At 44.1% G+C, this 15,833-nt stretch overlaps 2 protein-coding genes across 4 annotated transcripts; both read left to right on the forward strand.

The window, feature by feature from the left end:
- Positions 1 to 874: 874 nt before the first annotated feature.
- On the forward strand, positions 875 to 7,328 carry cant1a (calcium activated nucleotidase 1a). 3 transcript variants are annotated; one of them, XM_071924263.2, is made up of 4 exons: positions 875 to 1,004; positions 4,782 to 5,450; positions 5,935 to 6,138; positions 6,322 to 7,328. In XM_071924263.2, the coding sequence occupies exons 2-4, from the start codon at positions 4,805 to 4,807 to the stop codon at positions 6,690 to 6,692; spliced, it is 1,221 nt and encodes a 406-aa protein (XP_071780364.2). In that variant the 5' UTR covers positions 875 to 1,004; positions 4,782 to 4,804; the 3' UTR covers positions 6,693 to 7,328. The 3 variants fall into 3 exon arrangements, with proteins under 3 accessions (XP_071780364.2, XP_071780363.2, XP_078140708.1); XM_071924262.2 differs by lacking the exon at positions 875 to 1,004 and adding an exon at positions 3,383 to 3,534; XM_078284582.1 differs by lacking the exon at positions 875 to 1,004 and adding an exon at positions 3,384 to 3,538.
- Positions 7,329 to 7,393: 65 nt separating this feature from the next.
- Positions 7,394 to 11,856, forward strand: LOC139930930 (galectin-3-binding protein A-like). The gene is given in 6 exon segments (XM_078284583.1): positions 7,394 to 7,611; positions 8,042 to 8,150; positions 8,856 to 9,065; positions 9,259 to 9,429; positions 9,634 to 9,925; positions 10,513 to 11,856. Coding segments are annotated over 5 exon segments (1,848 nt in total). The 5' UTR covers positions 7,394 to 7,611; positions 8,042 to 8,062; the 3' UTR covers positions 11,600 to 11,856.
- Positions 11,857 to 15,833: the final 3,977 nt, after the last annotated feature.

The following is a 15,833-nucleotide window of genomic DNA, read 5'->3' on the forward strand; positions in this document are numbered from 1 at the left end:
CACACTGAAACACCTACAGGCTGGATCCTCTATGTTTTAGAAATACTCATTAATGACATTCTGCTAATGTTTTTTTCCTCTCAAAAGATGTATTATCCTATGTAGCATTTTGGAAGGGATTTCTTCTCCTTCTTCCAGATTAGCAGATAATCAGATTATCAATGGAAGTTATAAACAAGGATCATTGCTATATACTATAAACTTTAATCATCAATTACTCAATTATTCTGCAGAAGAATTCATTTGAATATTCCCTTGTAATTAACTAGTGACTATAAAACCTCATTTTGAGTACTCCTCTTTATCTCCCTTCCATGTTGAAATTTACCAGTTCATGACAACATCTCTACTTCTGCTTAAAACTGTACGACACATCTTGATTTTTCAAGAGGGCCAAACATAGGCTATAACTTGAAAAATTGTGTTGTTTTGTATGGGACATGTAGGCCAACCCTAAAAAAAATAAAAAAACAAAGAACACTATAATATTCCAAAAATATTCCTACAGTTACAGTGTGTTTGAGATTTCAATAAATCAAAGAAAATACATGACAACTGACAGTTAAAGAGTGAAATATAGATACACAGTGAGACTTATTTCCACAGAATGCCAAATAATGACATATAATAATAAAATACATCACTTTTACCATCAGCTGTTGACACAGCTGCCCTGCTCTCCGCTCCCTAAACGTCACATCTCTCGAGTATCATAGACACGGCCTACTTTCCCGGTCGTGTTTACCAGTTTGTTTACCGTGTCGTTCGTGTAGACTCGTTAGTTCTGACATTTCCGACGGCACGGGAACGCAGCATTTGACAAACCCTCATCACATCCAGCGTGCGCAAGCAGTGCGCGATGCTGGCGTCATCACCACATACAGGAAGTAATGGTCGGTTGTCTGTTGAACGGACGGAGGCAGGAGACCCGAAGAAGGAAGCAGTGCAATGACATCTCAACTACAACCGTCATCGGACTTACAACCGAAGATCTAACGTCTACAGTGAGTACGAAGTAAACTGTGTGAGGTTGGTGAACCGGGAAACTGCAAGAGAAGGGTGTTGCGACCGGCCGTTAAATGCCGTGATCCTGTGATGCGATGCCATCTCCCGTGAAGCAGCCTGTAGTTTAACCTCTCCGCTGCTGGCAGGTCAGGGACACAAGTCTGTGTAAGTGTGTAGGGAAGGGAACGATACACACTTTGTGGCAACGGCAACTAGAGAGAGAGAGAGAGAGAGAGAGAGGTCTAAAATCAAGTCATCGAGTCATCAAGTGTATTAAGCTACACATAATTCATAACAGATTAAACCTAATAACAGCATGGTCTACTCTACTTCCCATCATACTGGACTAAGCTCCCCATCTTTATTAAGCTATTATTAAGCTATCTAAGGTAAGTAATTCAATGATTTATGAATCCCATCATGCCCTGCAGCGCTGACTGAACTATTTATGGGCTGGACACACCTAAGGTCTCTCTCTCTCTCTCTCTCTCTCTCTCTCTCTCTCTCTCTCTCTCTCTCTCTCTCTCTCTCTCTCTCTCTCTCTGTTTCCTTTGAAGTCCACCTCCCCAGATGTCATCCTTTATGGCCAGCGAGAGTGTAGAAGCTCAGTAGGGGCTTGGGGCAGAGATTCCCTGAGCATTTTCAGCAACACAGTCATTAGACCACCTCCCCCTATTGGGTAAGACTTTGTCTGGAGGAACCCCCACCTGATAAGATATGACTTCATGCAGAGTTACATAACTGCCTATACTGTCAGGCAGGTAGCAGTGGGGGCAGTGACACCTAAGAAACAAAGTCATCCTCATCCTCTTATTCTAAGGAGAGAAATAAATACTCATCCTCCTTTTTACATCTCCTCGCCCTAGAAGAGTGAGAGTTTATCACAAGCATTAGTTTGAAAGTGAGTCGGCGCTCCTCCAGCCTCTTTGTCGATTGCGTAACTTATTAACTTACTCCTCTGCGACTCCTCTGCTGTCATCACCAGCTCGATCTCTGGCCTCTGTCCAGCAGCACTGATTGCATCACAGGAGCACCTCTGGTATGTGGGGTCTGGAGTTGTCATTGTGAATGTAGCTTTGTTTGTAGTGGATTTTCTGTTTAGCCTGCTAGATTAGTGGCTTTCCACCTTTGGGCAGGTGGAGGTTTGGAGTAGGTAGAAACAATGTTTTCCCATATCTGGAGTGTGTGTGTGTGTGTGTGAGTAACCTGGTCTTACAATGATTGCTATGATGAATGAGAGCCTAGTGAATTAGGTAGGCGGCCTGAGAGAGGTTTGCCCCTTTGGACTTGATCATAATCCTCCAAGTCTAGTTAAAGTTCATAGCCACGGTTAGAGCCCTTAGTCATGGTTGCATGGCCAATAATCTTTTGGTATAAAGAGAGTTTGCAGCTCAGTACTGAATGAAGAAGTCTGCTGTAAGGATAGTGTAGTAATTGAGATGACAGTGGCTCAGCGCTCTGGCAGAAGGAGACGAAGGGGTAGGACTATTCAACTGTTTTGTTTCAGTGGTGGCTGGTCTGGGTTGTCTGATTAGTTTAGGGGGCTCTGTGGAGAGGATCTTCGCAAAATATTCTTGTTTTGCTCTCAGACATTTCTGTTAGATTTTTAGATTTGAGTGCTTATGTCCTCGTGTATTCGGTCGCAATGTGTTTGCAATCTGGTGCCTGAAAAACAATAATGTCTTTTGAGTTAATTGGTTTCAACCAGTTGTTGGTGTATGTTAGAGAGGATCGTTAGTGTGCCTCGGAGCGCGGGGCCTGATGTTGCTGCCATAATGGACTGCTGTTTGGCTTGGGGCCCCGTTTATGAAAGAGCCTTTCAGTCGAGGCGAGTGCCCCTGCTCTCCTTCAGAGACGTGCAGCCATGTTTAGGCCGCAGAGTGTGAAGCTCCTGAACCTGGGTTTAGAGGTCACTGGAGTTTTGTTAGTGCACACCAGGTCTGCACTACGGAGCCTGGTGTCCCTTCAAGTGTAGAGAACCCATATGTGAGCTGATCTGTGATCTGCGGTGTGTGCTAGACTTCAGCAAGTACTCATTAACTTGCCCTCTGTTTATCATTTGTGAAAAGATAAAGTCATATTCATTTGCTCAACGGAATAGGCCAAGAGTCTACTTGTTGTTTTCTGTTTACTTGCCTATTTGCTACCTCTTTCTGAACTATCCTTGTTAGACAAATCAATAACTGGTTTGAGTGATACTATATTAGTTGGCCGGTTGTGTGTTTCCTGATTTACCTGTGTTCACACCCACTGTCCCTTTTTTTAGTCAGTGAATGGGCCCCTCCCAGCCTCCACGTTGACGTGGTGCGCTGGCGGCCACCTGATAGTCACCTAACCTGAAGCTGGACTACTTCCTGCTTCATGCAGTAGAGTCTAGCTGGGCACACACTCACATGTGTGAGCTCTTCCCAGTATTTTGAATAATATTTAAAACATAGCTTATAGGCAGATATGAAAGTCGCAGGGTTTTTTGCCTGCCATCCAGACTGAGGAGGTGACTTAGAGGCCAACAAAGTCTTTTCATGGAAAGTGTGTGAGTACAATTCAGTTGGGCTTCATTATCTAAATGTCTTTATCGTTGTCATCTTGTAGTTTGGGCTGGTGTAATATCTGAAAGAAACTTGTGTTTGGCTTCAAGTAACTTAAATTGTTGATGACTTCTTAGCTAATTTTCCAGATAGTTAATTTCCTAGATATTATTGTCATATATGATGGTGTGTTGTATATCATCATTGTAAGCCATATCCTCACAGGTAAGTCTCGGACTAATTACCTGTACTTCACTCAGTTGTGGATCCTTGCCATCATTGAGATGAATGAAAAAGAAAAACTCTGATTCTAGTGCTACTTATTCCTATTAAAGGCTTAGCTGATGAAGACTGTGATATATAGTTGGTTTGACTACTGTTGACAAAATGCACTTATTGTAAGTCACTTTGGACAAAAGCGTCTGCTAAATGACGTAATGTAATGTAAATTGACTTGAGAATTGACAGTGGGTAGTTTTGAACTAGTTAGATTTGTAGCACACCACAGTTTGCCAATGGGCTAGGCCTTGAAAGGAATGACTGACTTTATTCTAATTCATGCTTGCAGTAGGGTATACTGAAAAAGCCGCAGAGTTTTACATCAGTAACATAAAGATCATAAAACATGGACATAAAAAGGACACTTTTGTACACATGAAACAAGACAAGGTAAAAAAATAAAAAAATTAAAAAAAAAAGATTTTAAAGTCCCCCTCCAGGGACCATGTGAACAGTTTGAAAAATTTAGAACAAGGAAAAGCAGGTGTAGCCACCCAGTTGAAAAATGCACAGCTTTATATCCCCACCCTGATTCACCTGCTGTGCACCATACATCACTTTGCAGTGTATTTTAGAAAAATCAAGCTAACTAAGCTGTTGATACTAAGGAACAGTATGTGACAGCTACACATCACTTACATATGCATTCTAAGTTTGTAAATGGATTTACTTTTGTATTTGTAAACACAAGAACAAAATGTACCTGCACTTTGAGTTATGGCGAGATCTTAAACTCAATCCAACTGGGGCATTAACTTTCTGTTGTGACCTTCTGTAGTTTTTTGTTCATTCTGATGTGATCTAGTGGAGGTAACTTACCATCTCTCTCTCTCTCTCTCTCTCTCTCTCTCTCTCTCTCTCTCTCTCTCTCTCTCTCTCTCTCTCTCTCTCTCTCTCTCTCTCTCTCTCTTCTCTCTCTCTCTCTCTCTCTCTCTCTCTCTCTCTCTCCCCCCTTCTGTATTTCTGTAGGTCCCTCCAGGGCTCCGTCCTCCATGCCTGCTTCCCCAGGCTACACTCGACTGGAGCAGAATGATCCTATGAACACTCTGCGTATCTCTGTAGGAGGCCTCCCGATGTTGGCGTCCATGGCCAACACCACTGACCCTCGTTTCCGCCTCAAGTGGAGGCCCATCGTGGCGGTGGTGGCCGCTCTGGCCTTGGTGCTCCTGCTCTTCATGCACCTGAGCCCGGGGCTGCGCTCCCGCCCCTACAGCCCGCACAGCTGGAGAGCCGGCCCCAACGACCCCAAGCAGACCGAGTCCCGTTACAACGACACCTACCCCCTCAGTCCGCCGGAGCGCACGGCGCAGGGTACCCGCTACCGCATCGGGGTCATCGCCGACCTAGACACAAACTCTCTCAGTGACAAGAAGCTGACGTGGTTCAGCTACATGCGGCGGGGCTACCTGCTGGTGTCCCAGAGCGGTGACAAGGTGGCGGTAGAATGGGACCAGGACCGGGTGGTGCTGGAAAGCCACCTGTCAGAGAAGGGCAGGGGCATGGAGCTGTCCGAGCTGGTGGTGTTCAACGGGAAGCTGTACACTGTCGATGATAGAACGGGCGTAGTCTACCACATCGATGGCGACAAGGCTGTGCCCTGGGTCATCTTGCCTGATGGCGATGGCAGCGTTGCCAAAGGTCGGTGCTGCCCTAGTCTTATACACTACGTCTAAGTCAAAAGTTTGGACATGCATTCTTCTTTATTTTTAAAATTTTTCACATTTTAGAATAATAGTAAAGACATCGAAATTATGAAATCACACAAATGGAATTATGCAGTGACCAAAAAAGTGTTAAACAAATCAAAACTATCTTATATTTTAGATTCTTTAAAGTAGCCGCCCTTTGCCTTGATGGAAAGACAACGGCTTTGGAAAGAAATTCATACATAGGCATCAACTTCACTATTTATATTTGTCTAAGAAACAAATTTCAAGGATTTAAAGCATAAGCCTTTAGATCAAAATGGCTTTAAGAGAATGAAAAACATAGTGCATTCAATCAGGTGTGTCCAAACGTTTGACTGGTAGTGTACGTCCCAAAGTTCTGAAGTTGTTGGTAATGGTAACAAATTGAGACAGTGCCCCCTGCAATTGTGACTTATGAGCTTTTGTCCTGTTAGGGTTCAAAGCAGAGTGGCTGGCAGTGAAGGACGAGCGCCTGTACGTCGGCGGTCTGGGGAAGGAGTGGACCACCACCGCAGGAGAGTTCGTCAACAACAACCCCGAGTGGGTGAAAGTCGTGGGCTACAGAGGGGATGTTCAGCATCAGAACTGGGTTCCCAAGTACAAATTCTTGAAGTCCGCTGCGGGGATAGAACCTCCAGGTGAGGATGGAAATCTGAAGAAATCTGAATTTTTACATGATTGCTATGTCTACAAATACTTCTGATTGTCTTTTATATCTATCTAATGGTCCCTTGCAGTTCATATCGGTGCTTCTTTTTAGTATTTTCTCTCCCTTTTCTTTTGACCCCAACTCCTCTATGTATTCCTCTGCATCTCCACAGGTTACCTTATCCACGAGTCAGCAGCGTGGAGCGATACCCTGCAGCGCTGGTTTTTCCTCCCGCGCCGCGCCAGCAAGGAGCACTACGAGGAGACGGCGGATGAGCGCCGCGCCGCGAACCTCGTCCTCAGCTGCTCGCCGGACTTCGAAGACATCATTGTAAGCCGCGTGGGTCCGCACAACCCCACCCACGGCTTCTCCTCCTTCAAGTTTGTCCCCAATACAGACGACCAGATTATCCTGGCGCTCAAGTCGGAGGAAGACGGCGGAAAGATCGCTACGTACATTATGGCCTTTACGCTGGACGGACGCATCCTTTTACCTGAAACCAAGATTGGGGACGTGAAATATGAGGGCTTGGAGTTCATCTAGAGTGGAGACTGAGAGACTCCCTCTTGAGGCCACTGCACTGTGGTCCCATATTGTTTACAATCCAATCACTGTTGAAGTGACTCGCTGCTTGCGCGCTGAGTTTGTGAAAGGCACACCTCCGCCCCTCAAAGGATCTCCTTCGATGCAAATAAAAGAACTATGGTCTGAGACTGTAAAGTACGCTCCTTTTTCTGGTGTTGAGACAGTGCTAACCAGTCATAACAAACAATGCCAACATGTTTTATGGTTGGTCATGCCCTTCCCAGGCCAAATGTGGCCCTCAAATGTACTGTAGCCTTTCTTACGATGAATGTACAAAAAGATTGATTAATCAGAGACTGTGATTTTTTTTTGTAACGCATAACTTTCCTTACGACATGCACATACTGTACACTCTGAAAACGATGGATATTGTTGGGGAGGGAGCGGTCAAAGGGTTTTCTTCCTTTGCTTGGTTTCAAACGATATCATACTGTATATACCCAACATGTTACCTTCAGTGGAATCACTAGAGGTCTGTTTTTATTGTTCATACAACTCAACATTATTTGAAGGAATATTTGGTGAAAGACGATTCATATGTAACTTCATAGCAATTTTTTTGTGGGTTGATTGAGTAAAATCCCTCTTACTACTGTGTGAGTCTGTTCCTTTCTTTGTGGATGGGGATCTGAGAAACAAACCAGGTCACCAGACTTTAGACTAGACATTTCCCTCAAACAAGTTTCGGCTAGATCGGAGAAGTTGTGCAACTGGCTGTGACTCTGAGCTTTAATTTGAAACGAAACTTAGGGAAGGCTGCAGAAGTGAAAACGGGATCCCAAACCGCTTTTTGGGGGGCTTTATAAGGAGTGTGAGTTTGTCACGGGTCTAAAGGGAGAACTGCGCTGAAGGACTACAGGACTACATAGCAAGAGAGGTGAGAGGGTTTTGTGGCTTCATTATATGTAAGGATTTCACACCTTGTAACCATTTACCTTTAACCTTTCATATTTCATTTTAGAATTGTCTATAATGTAGTTTTTTAGGACTTTCAATTCATCTTCACTAGACATTAAAAAAATTTGCTTAAATGCTAGTGCTGCTCTTTAGTAGAACAATGTGATTAGAGTAAAAACTGTGTGTGTCAAACTAACTCCAAAATGCAGAATAATACTAAACCTGAACATGAACTAAAATAATAATAATATAACTCACTGATGCATGCTGAGCATAAAAAAAAATTCTTCAACTTGTTGCTTGGTTATAGATTATGCCATTGATGACATAACCTTAAACTGTAATGTACAGTACAGTAGTGAGGTGGACATATTTCTCACATTGCCTGCTTTTGCCGTTGTCTGTACCAGAATCCAAGCTGACGGGCGGAAATGCTGATACATGGAGTCACACACACTTTGTGGCTTTTGCTGCTTCTTCATGTCTCTGGAATGGACTCTTTCAAATTTAACCTATTCAGTGAGTCATCCAGGGTGCATCTCAACCTAATGAAACATTGTTTTTGCAAAATTCTGGTTTGTAGGTAACTAGTGGAAATGCAGGGGTGGAAAAAGTACTTAAATCCTTTACAGTAAAATGTATTGCATATCAAAAGTAAAAGTACTCATTCTGAAGACTAGTCCCTTTCAGTGTTAAATTATTGATGCATTTGCCTGTAAGAAGTATTTTAATGTTGTAGGTGGTTCAGATGGCGCTAGGTCTAACTAATCCATATACTGTTGTGTAGTTTAAACTCTAACTATGCATCGTATTTTATGAGCTTATTGTATATTTTGCATGTAAAACCTTATTTTGCAAAGGAATTAGTAACTACAGCCATCAGATAAATATAGTGGAGTAAAAAGTACAATATTTCCCTCTGAAATGTAGTGGAGTAAAAGTATAAAGTCTGACAAAATGAAATACTCAAGTGCCAGTACCTCAAGATTTTACTTATGGTAAGTACAGTACTTGAGAAAATGTACTTTGTTACTTTCCACCTCTGTTGAAATGGAACTACCCCTAATTAATCTTTGTGTGAATATCTATATGTGTACTTACTACGTTGTATTCTTTTGCCTGACCATGTTATTCGTTCAACATATAATGTAAATAAGCAGAATATTTGCTTAACCTCTGCTGGCACGGCCTCGGTTAAGCTCCTGTCTCTGTGTACGCATACAGGAAAACAAGCTGAGGTGCTGCCACGGGACGGGGATGTGAGGCTGGCGGGCTCTCAGACCGTCTCAGAGGGCCGCGTGGAGATCTACCACGACAGGAAATGGGGGACCGTGTGTGACGATGGCTGGGACCTGGCTGAGGCCCAGGTGGTGTGTCGTCAGCTGAACTTCCCTGGAGCCAAATCTGCTGTCAATGGAGGGACTTACGGAGAAGGTGCCCTCCACTTCCATGTGTCCCCCACCAGGGGGCAGTGAAATCATTTTAGTGATTGCAGAGTTGTGATTTGAGGATTTACCAGAGGCCTTAACATTATGCACTAACACCACAAGTTCAGCCACCCAGAATGCCCACTGTCTAATGTGTCCTTTATGACAACTCAATTATTTCCTCTCATTTCACATCCTAGGGTCTGGACCCATCTGGCTCGATGATGTGGACTGTAAGGGTACAGAGAACTTCCTGACCAGTTGTTTTTTCGGAGGCTGGGCAATTACTGACTGCACACACAAAGAGGATGTTGGAGTTATTTGTGAAGCAGGCACGTATCTAAAACCTCACAAAACATGACTGGATGAAAGTTGACTAACTGGACTAGCAACAGCTTTATATTAGGCTTCTAACAAAAGAGAAGTGATCCCTATAAGGGTTGGACTTGTAGGCTACTCTCCAAGCTCATTTAATATCACAGTCTGTGATTGTGACTGCTCTCTTTCAAGCTTGTATCCATGACCTGTTGATACAGCTCATTTTCCTAATTCTGTGCAATCCATCTCCCCTCTAGACATGAATGTGACCATCAGTGATACCAAACACTCGCTGGACCACAGTCTGGGTCTGTCTGCGGAGCTCGGCCAGCTGTTTGACAGCGGGGATGGTTGTGACTTCCAGGTCTTGGTCCAGAGCCCCACTGGAAACAGACAGGAGAATGGGACCTTGGAGATGGTTGGGACGACCATCTGCGCACACAAAATGGTCTTGTCACGATTCCCACGCTTCAATGCCTCACAGGGGATCAGTAGCATCTCTGTCCATGTCAGCCAGTCTTGCCAACCGCATTTCACCTCTTTCATCAGGTAGCCTGCTGCCACAGAAAAAGACACGTTGAGACATGCGATTTTTATGTCCCGCCACCATGGTACATGGCATGCGGGACATTACTGTATGTTGTTATGGTGGCGTCTGTCTGTCTGTCTGTCTGTCTGTCTGTCTGTGTGACACATTTTTGTCAACACAATGACTCATGAGCACATGATAGAACTTCATACTTACGCCACAGGTTCCCTGTATAGGGTAGATGATCTGATTAGAGTTTGGGGAACCTTGCTGCATAAATTAAAATAGTAAAAACAGATTTTCTTGAAACTACTTTAACTCCTTAATGTTTCAAGATACGTAGTTCATATTAATACTGCCCATGTGTTATGCGAAGACAAGTGTGTTGACATAGAAATATTTGCTAATTAATACATTCATTAGCTTAATTAATAACCTCATTCACATCCAAAGTGGTTATGTTTGAGACACTATCATGGTGATTATGGCTGCTCAAGTGCCTCTTGTTAATCAAAGACATCATAATCCTCTCTAACTCCGATATTTGTCACTGAAGTCAGTTTAAAAGAAGCTCAAGTAAATGTTCTGACAATCTGGTTCTTGTTAGGTACCTTTACACCCGCAAGATGGATGTGACCTTCTCCTCTGCGCAGTGCCTCCACCAGACGGCCTCTAAGTTTGGGGTGAAGCAGCTGATGGAGGACACAGGCCGGCTCTTCACCAAAGTCCTCCCAGAGGACGTCACTTTCCACACCCAGTTGTCCCTCTACGAGTACGCAGTGGAAACCGGGGACATGCTGCTCCAGGAGAACTGTGTCCAATACATGGCCTGGAACTACCAAAATCTGACCCAATCCCCTGCTTGGAGCCGCCTCTCCATGGGACTCCTTGGAGTCCTTCTGTCTCGCTCAGACCTGGTGGTGCCAGATGAGTCCTTCCTGCTTCGGTCCCTGGAGAGCTGGATCTCAGAGAAGGGCAACTCGACCAGTTTGGAAAGTCAGGCTGACCTGTTGAGCCGCATCCGTTTCCCTATGATCCCTGCTGAGAAGCTCTATGAGCTGCAGTTCAGCTCCACGCTCTACAATGCTCATCAGAATGTGTATCGCAACAACATGCTGAAGGCATACCAGTTTAATGTTCTGCTCTTCAGCACTCTGAGGAACAGCTCAACGTTCAAGAGAGAAGAAGATGATTACCAGCCAAGGATCTACACAGCCGAGCCATGGGATGCCTCTATTGACTCAAACGTGAGAGAAAGTGAGCGAAAAGTAGGGAATCGTAGGGATTACTACGACTATCGTTACTATTATTATACCACTGCCAGGCCATACCTCCAACGCAGAAGCAAGTCATTCAGCACACCTGTCCACAATAGCATGATCTTTAAGGACAACATGATTCACTGGGAGGCAAATGTCTTTCAGAGCCAGCGTGAATGTTCAAACAAGGGTGTGAAGTGTGAGTCGTTCCCTGCTGCGAGGCTGACTGCCCAGAGCAGCCTCAGCAAGTACCAGAGCAGCGTTCGCTTTAGTAACCGGCTCCTGCTCATGTGCAAAGGCAAGTACATCTGTCAGGTTCAGGACTTCAAGAACGACTTGGCTCATATCTCTTCAAACAGCAGCAAGGCTCTGCCCTATCCCTGTCCTAACGACCAGTACATCTACCACTTTGTGGTGAGACCCGACTACATCTGATCCGACAGCAGTGACTCAGATATTACAAGGCAGCCAGCACGCTAACGTAATTCTCCTATCAAAACAGTAATGGTTGTCATGGTATTACTCAGCTGCTTCCAATCAAATACTTACAATATTATTTGTGTGAATGACAGCTCTGTTGATTAGCTACAAAGGTATCAGGTGATTGTGCTTTAAATCATATCAACTATACTTTCCTGTCTCTGTAGTAAAGGCAAATGAAAAAACTGGAATAAACTTGATTTTCCACACTATTTCTCCATCTGTCAGTACATTTGTTTCATTAAAAGACTCAATTTGGCCCTGAAAAGAGCAACTGGTAAGTACAGATAAAAGTTAAGTTCATCTTCAAGCTAATTTATAGCTTCACTCCCCTTTACTACTAAAGGACCTTCCAGTTCTGGGAGGACCCAATTATCACTGTAATGGATGAGTGTGCTCTCTCCAAAGGTGTAGTCCAGTCCTGACTCTGACATGAACCCTGATGCTCAGAGTAAAATCCATCATCATGACCTCAGCCATGTTGATGGTGTCCAGCTCACTGAGGGAAAGAGGGTTTGTACGCATATATCATTACTACAGACATGTGAAATTGAGCTCCGTCAGAGAAGTAGTTTTATTCATTTGTATAGAAAAAAACGGTAATAAAATAATTTAAAGTGATTTATTGAAACTAAGTACACATAATTCAACAAAATGTTGACATATTAGTTTATCTAGATTTATGTAGTAGTTTAGTGACTTTTTAACAAACAAACAAACAAACAAACCAACAAACAAATAAATGGGAATTTCTTATTTTGGCCTCTTTCTCACCTTTTCCCTGAATTCAATCTCACTTTACCCAATATTGTTTTTCTCCCTAGACACAAACCAAAGTATCTGTTCCCTGACATTATGCTCCTCGCTGTGTCTCACTGTCAGTATGTTATCTTGTACGCCACAATGCAATTTGGGTGTAGTTAAAAGAAGTTTTTAAAGTTGCAGTTTCACTGACCACGACTCTTGCCAAGCAGCCAAACTAAATGAACTTCGAGCATATCAGCTTTATTCAGCATAATCAGATAAGGTCAAATGAACTGGAAAGGATTATAGTGTTGATGGGAGTTTGCAGGCATTTTGATTAGGGATACATTAGTGGTTTCCTCCGCATGAATCATGGAATCTTCCAGAAAGCGTGGTGTTTACACAGACCCCAGACGGTCCTCGAACCTTCCCGCACTGCTGCTCCACGGAGCTGACAGTCACACTTGACAACAGTCAAACCGACATGCCCGGACAGGTGGGTGAAACACAGCAACACACGACGTAGAGTGACTCATGGAGGTCTGAGTGGTGGGCTTGTCTGTGGGCACACTGAAACAAGACAAGGGACGATTGATGCATTACTAAGATTACGTGTTCAGTGCATGTATTTCAAGATGGCTTCCAAAGTCATGCTTCAGTGTTGTAAGAAATTACAGCAATTGTTTAGTCTGAGGGGGGGAGAGGGGTTTTGTAGGAACCATTAACAGACAATATTACGACAGGCTGTGTATAGCAGCGTAAAAGACTGCATCATACTACGTGAGGGAAAGTTCAGGTATTTCGTAATGCTTCGTCATTACAAGTGTCACTGGGTTTGACTTATTGCGTCATTTTACACACCAACTAATCGCAGGTCATGACATGGGCTGTCCAGTTCAAAATGCCCCAAAATTTTGAAATTCCACCAAGTGTAGTTTCATTAATGACTTACGGTACAGGGAGCTTCTCGTTTAAACATTTGCCCCTGCTGTTGTGCGTTAAGTCAAGCGTTGCCCCAGACGTCCTAGTCATGCTCTGGTATTACAAGGGCGCTGCAGAGGAAATGAGTGTGCACTAATTTATTGGACAAGTATGGTTGTGTTTCGTAAAAGTGAAAGTCCCAACCGTAAACGCCCAAGTTATTTGGTCACTGCTATTGTTATTTAGTCACAGTTAATGTCAATGAATTCAGGAGACACTCTGGACATTAACCAGACTCATGGTGACTCACCACAGTGGGCAATGTTGACCACTTGACCCCCAAAAGCCTCTGATTCAATTTCCATGTTTTTTTCCAACAGATGTTTTCCTCCTCTTCACTGTCCCTCAAGTGAAATCACTACCACTGATTCACTGTCTCACATTAACACAATATTTGAATGATGAGTGGAAAATGATGGGAATTGTCCGTGGGCTGCGGCTAGCTCACATCAAAGTATGAAAAAAAACAAAACAAAACAACAAAGATGGTGCGGAGGAGGGAGAGGATGGGCAGCAGGGAATGGAAGGTGGAAGGAGGCAAGGTGGTGGTCAGGTCACAATCGAGCCGTTCTGCCCCATGTGGGATGTGTGCATGCAGTAGGGGAGAGGGGGTGGGAGTCAGAGGATGTGGGTCACTGCCACAGCACCCACCAGTTCCCGCAATGAGACCCTCTTTTTCTGTCTTGCTGGGCACTTCCTTTTGAGAGTATTCCTGGCCTTGCAAGTCTGTAATTTAGGGTATGGAGGTTCGACCATTCCTAAGCCCCTCTGGGCGTTTGTAGTGTGTAATGTACACAGGGGAGCTGCTTACATTGCACTTCTTTGACAAATCCACCCTCTCTCTACAAATGAAAACCTCATGTTGATACAATAATCCAGATCTAAACTGGCCTGTTCTAAAGAGAGAGTTGCAGTGTGCGTCAGTTGGTCATCTTGTGAATTGTCATTTTTCAAATAAATCTTTTTTTTTTTTATCTCTGTCTCTTAAGCGGTTGATTTAGTAAAACGTGTTCAGTTACAAAAACACTGGAATGTTAATACATCAGTATTATTCGGCCATGTTTTGTGCTTGTTTGTTTGTTGTTCTAACTCATTAAGCAAAGGAAACACATCCTCGGCCTGAATTCTTGAAATTCTTTCCCATAATAAGAGGTTCACTCAAATCCCCTCCTCATCTTATATCAAAGTCCTGCAGGCGAGGTGGGAGGTGGAGTGCAGAGTGTGTGGATCGGCCTCTCTACCGCCCAGGAGCCGGGGACACGACTGGGATCTGAGCAGAGCCCACCACATCAGTGCAGAGGAAGCCAACTGTTTTGACAGGGGGCGGCAGGCTTTGCCCAGAAGAAGGCGCCTGCTGTTCCCCTGATGGCTTGGGCACACTGTGGAAAGGAGACGAAAGCATATTTCTGCCCATTTGATGTTGGATGTGTCACTTCCTTTTTACGTGTCTTAATTTCTCCCACGCCCAACGTCTGCGCCGTTGTCCCTATCGTGTCCCTTGTGTCTGGCATCTTCCCCTCTGCTTACGAGTCATACCGGTTTGCAAAATTTCCATCAGTTTGGGAAATTTCCTTATCTATCTGATGGCATTCTTACTCCATGGCCTCTCATGGCCGCCGAGAATATGTCTGAAGCTAAATGAATGAATGTCCAAATCCCCTTCTACGACGAAAACAAGCAGCAGTTATTAGAGTGAGGGCACTAGAGTGGTTGTCCCGTTTGCCTCCCTCCTCTTACCCTCTCCCTGCCTCTTTTTTATACAGACATCAAGTAACAGAGACCTGTGGAAAAGCAACCAAGCAAAAATGCTAAACTATGGAAAAGAGTGGAAATATTTGCTGGAGAGCCCAGAAGACCGACAGCCTGTGGCCAAATATGATGTCAGGGAGCAAGGCAACCACAGCAGATACAGTCCTCTCTCCTCTGTCCTCTTCATTATTCATCATCAGCCCTAATCATTACACACCATGCCCTTACTATGATCTCCCCTTCTAAGCCAGAATCAACAACGCAGGCCACGAACCCAAACTCCTGAGATCCTCAGTTTCCTGAGGTGGTGTTGCAGTGCTCAACTTTCCAACAAAAGAACCATCCATTTTTGTGCATGAGTAAGGAATGAGCAACGACCAAAAACTTTGACTATAGCATAATGTTTCTTTCATGGAAGGGAGGAGGGTTTGGGCAGCTTACGCTAGGGGAATCGCCACCAGATTGAATCTATTAAGTTTAAAGGGATGATGTCACTTCTCTCCACTCCCCCACTCTTTCCTTCCTTCTTCTTTAGTATTCCTCTCTCCCTCCTTTAGTATTTTCATGTGGTGCGGTGTCTTTAACAGTTACCGAAATCGTGCTTGCATAGCAAACAAAGCTAAATGCCCTCAATGAATTAAAATCACAGATAACTGAATTGCGCAGCTTGAGCTGAGGACTACTCCACTGAGAAACACATGGACTTGTAAAGCCT

The sequence above is a fragment of the Centroberyx gerrardi genome, chromosome 7 (assembly GCF_048128805.1).
Source record: "Centroberyx gerrardi isolate f3 chromosome 7, fCenGer3.hap1.cur.20231027, whole genome shotgun sequence".
NCBI lineage: Eukaryota > Metazoa > Chordata > Actinopteri > Beryciformes > Berycidae > Centroberyx > Centroberyx gerrardi.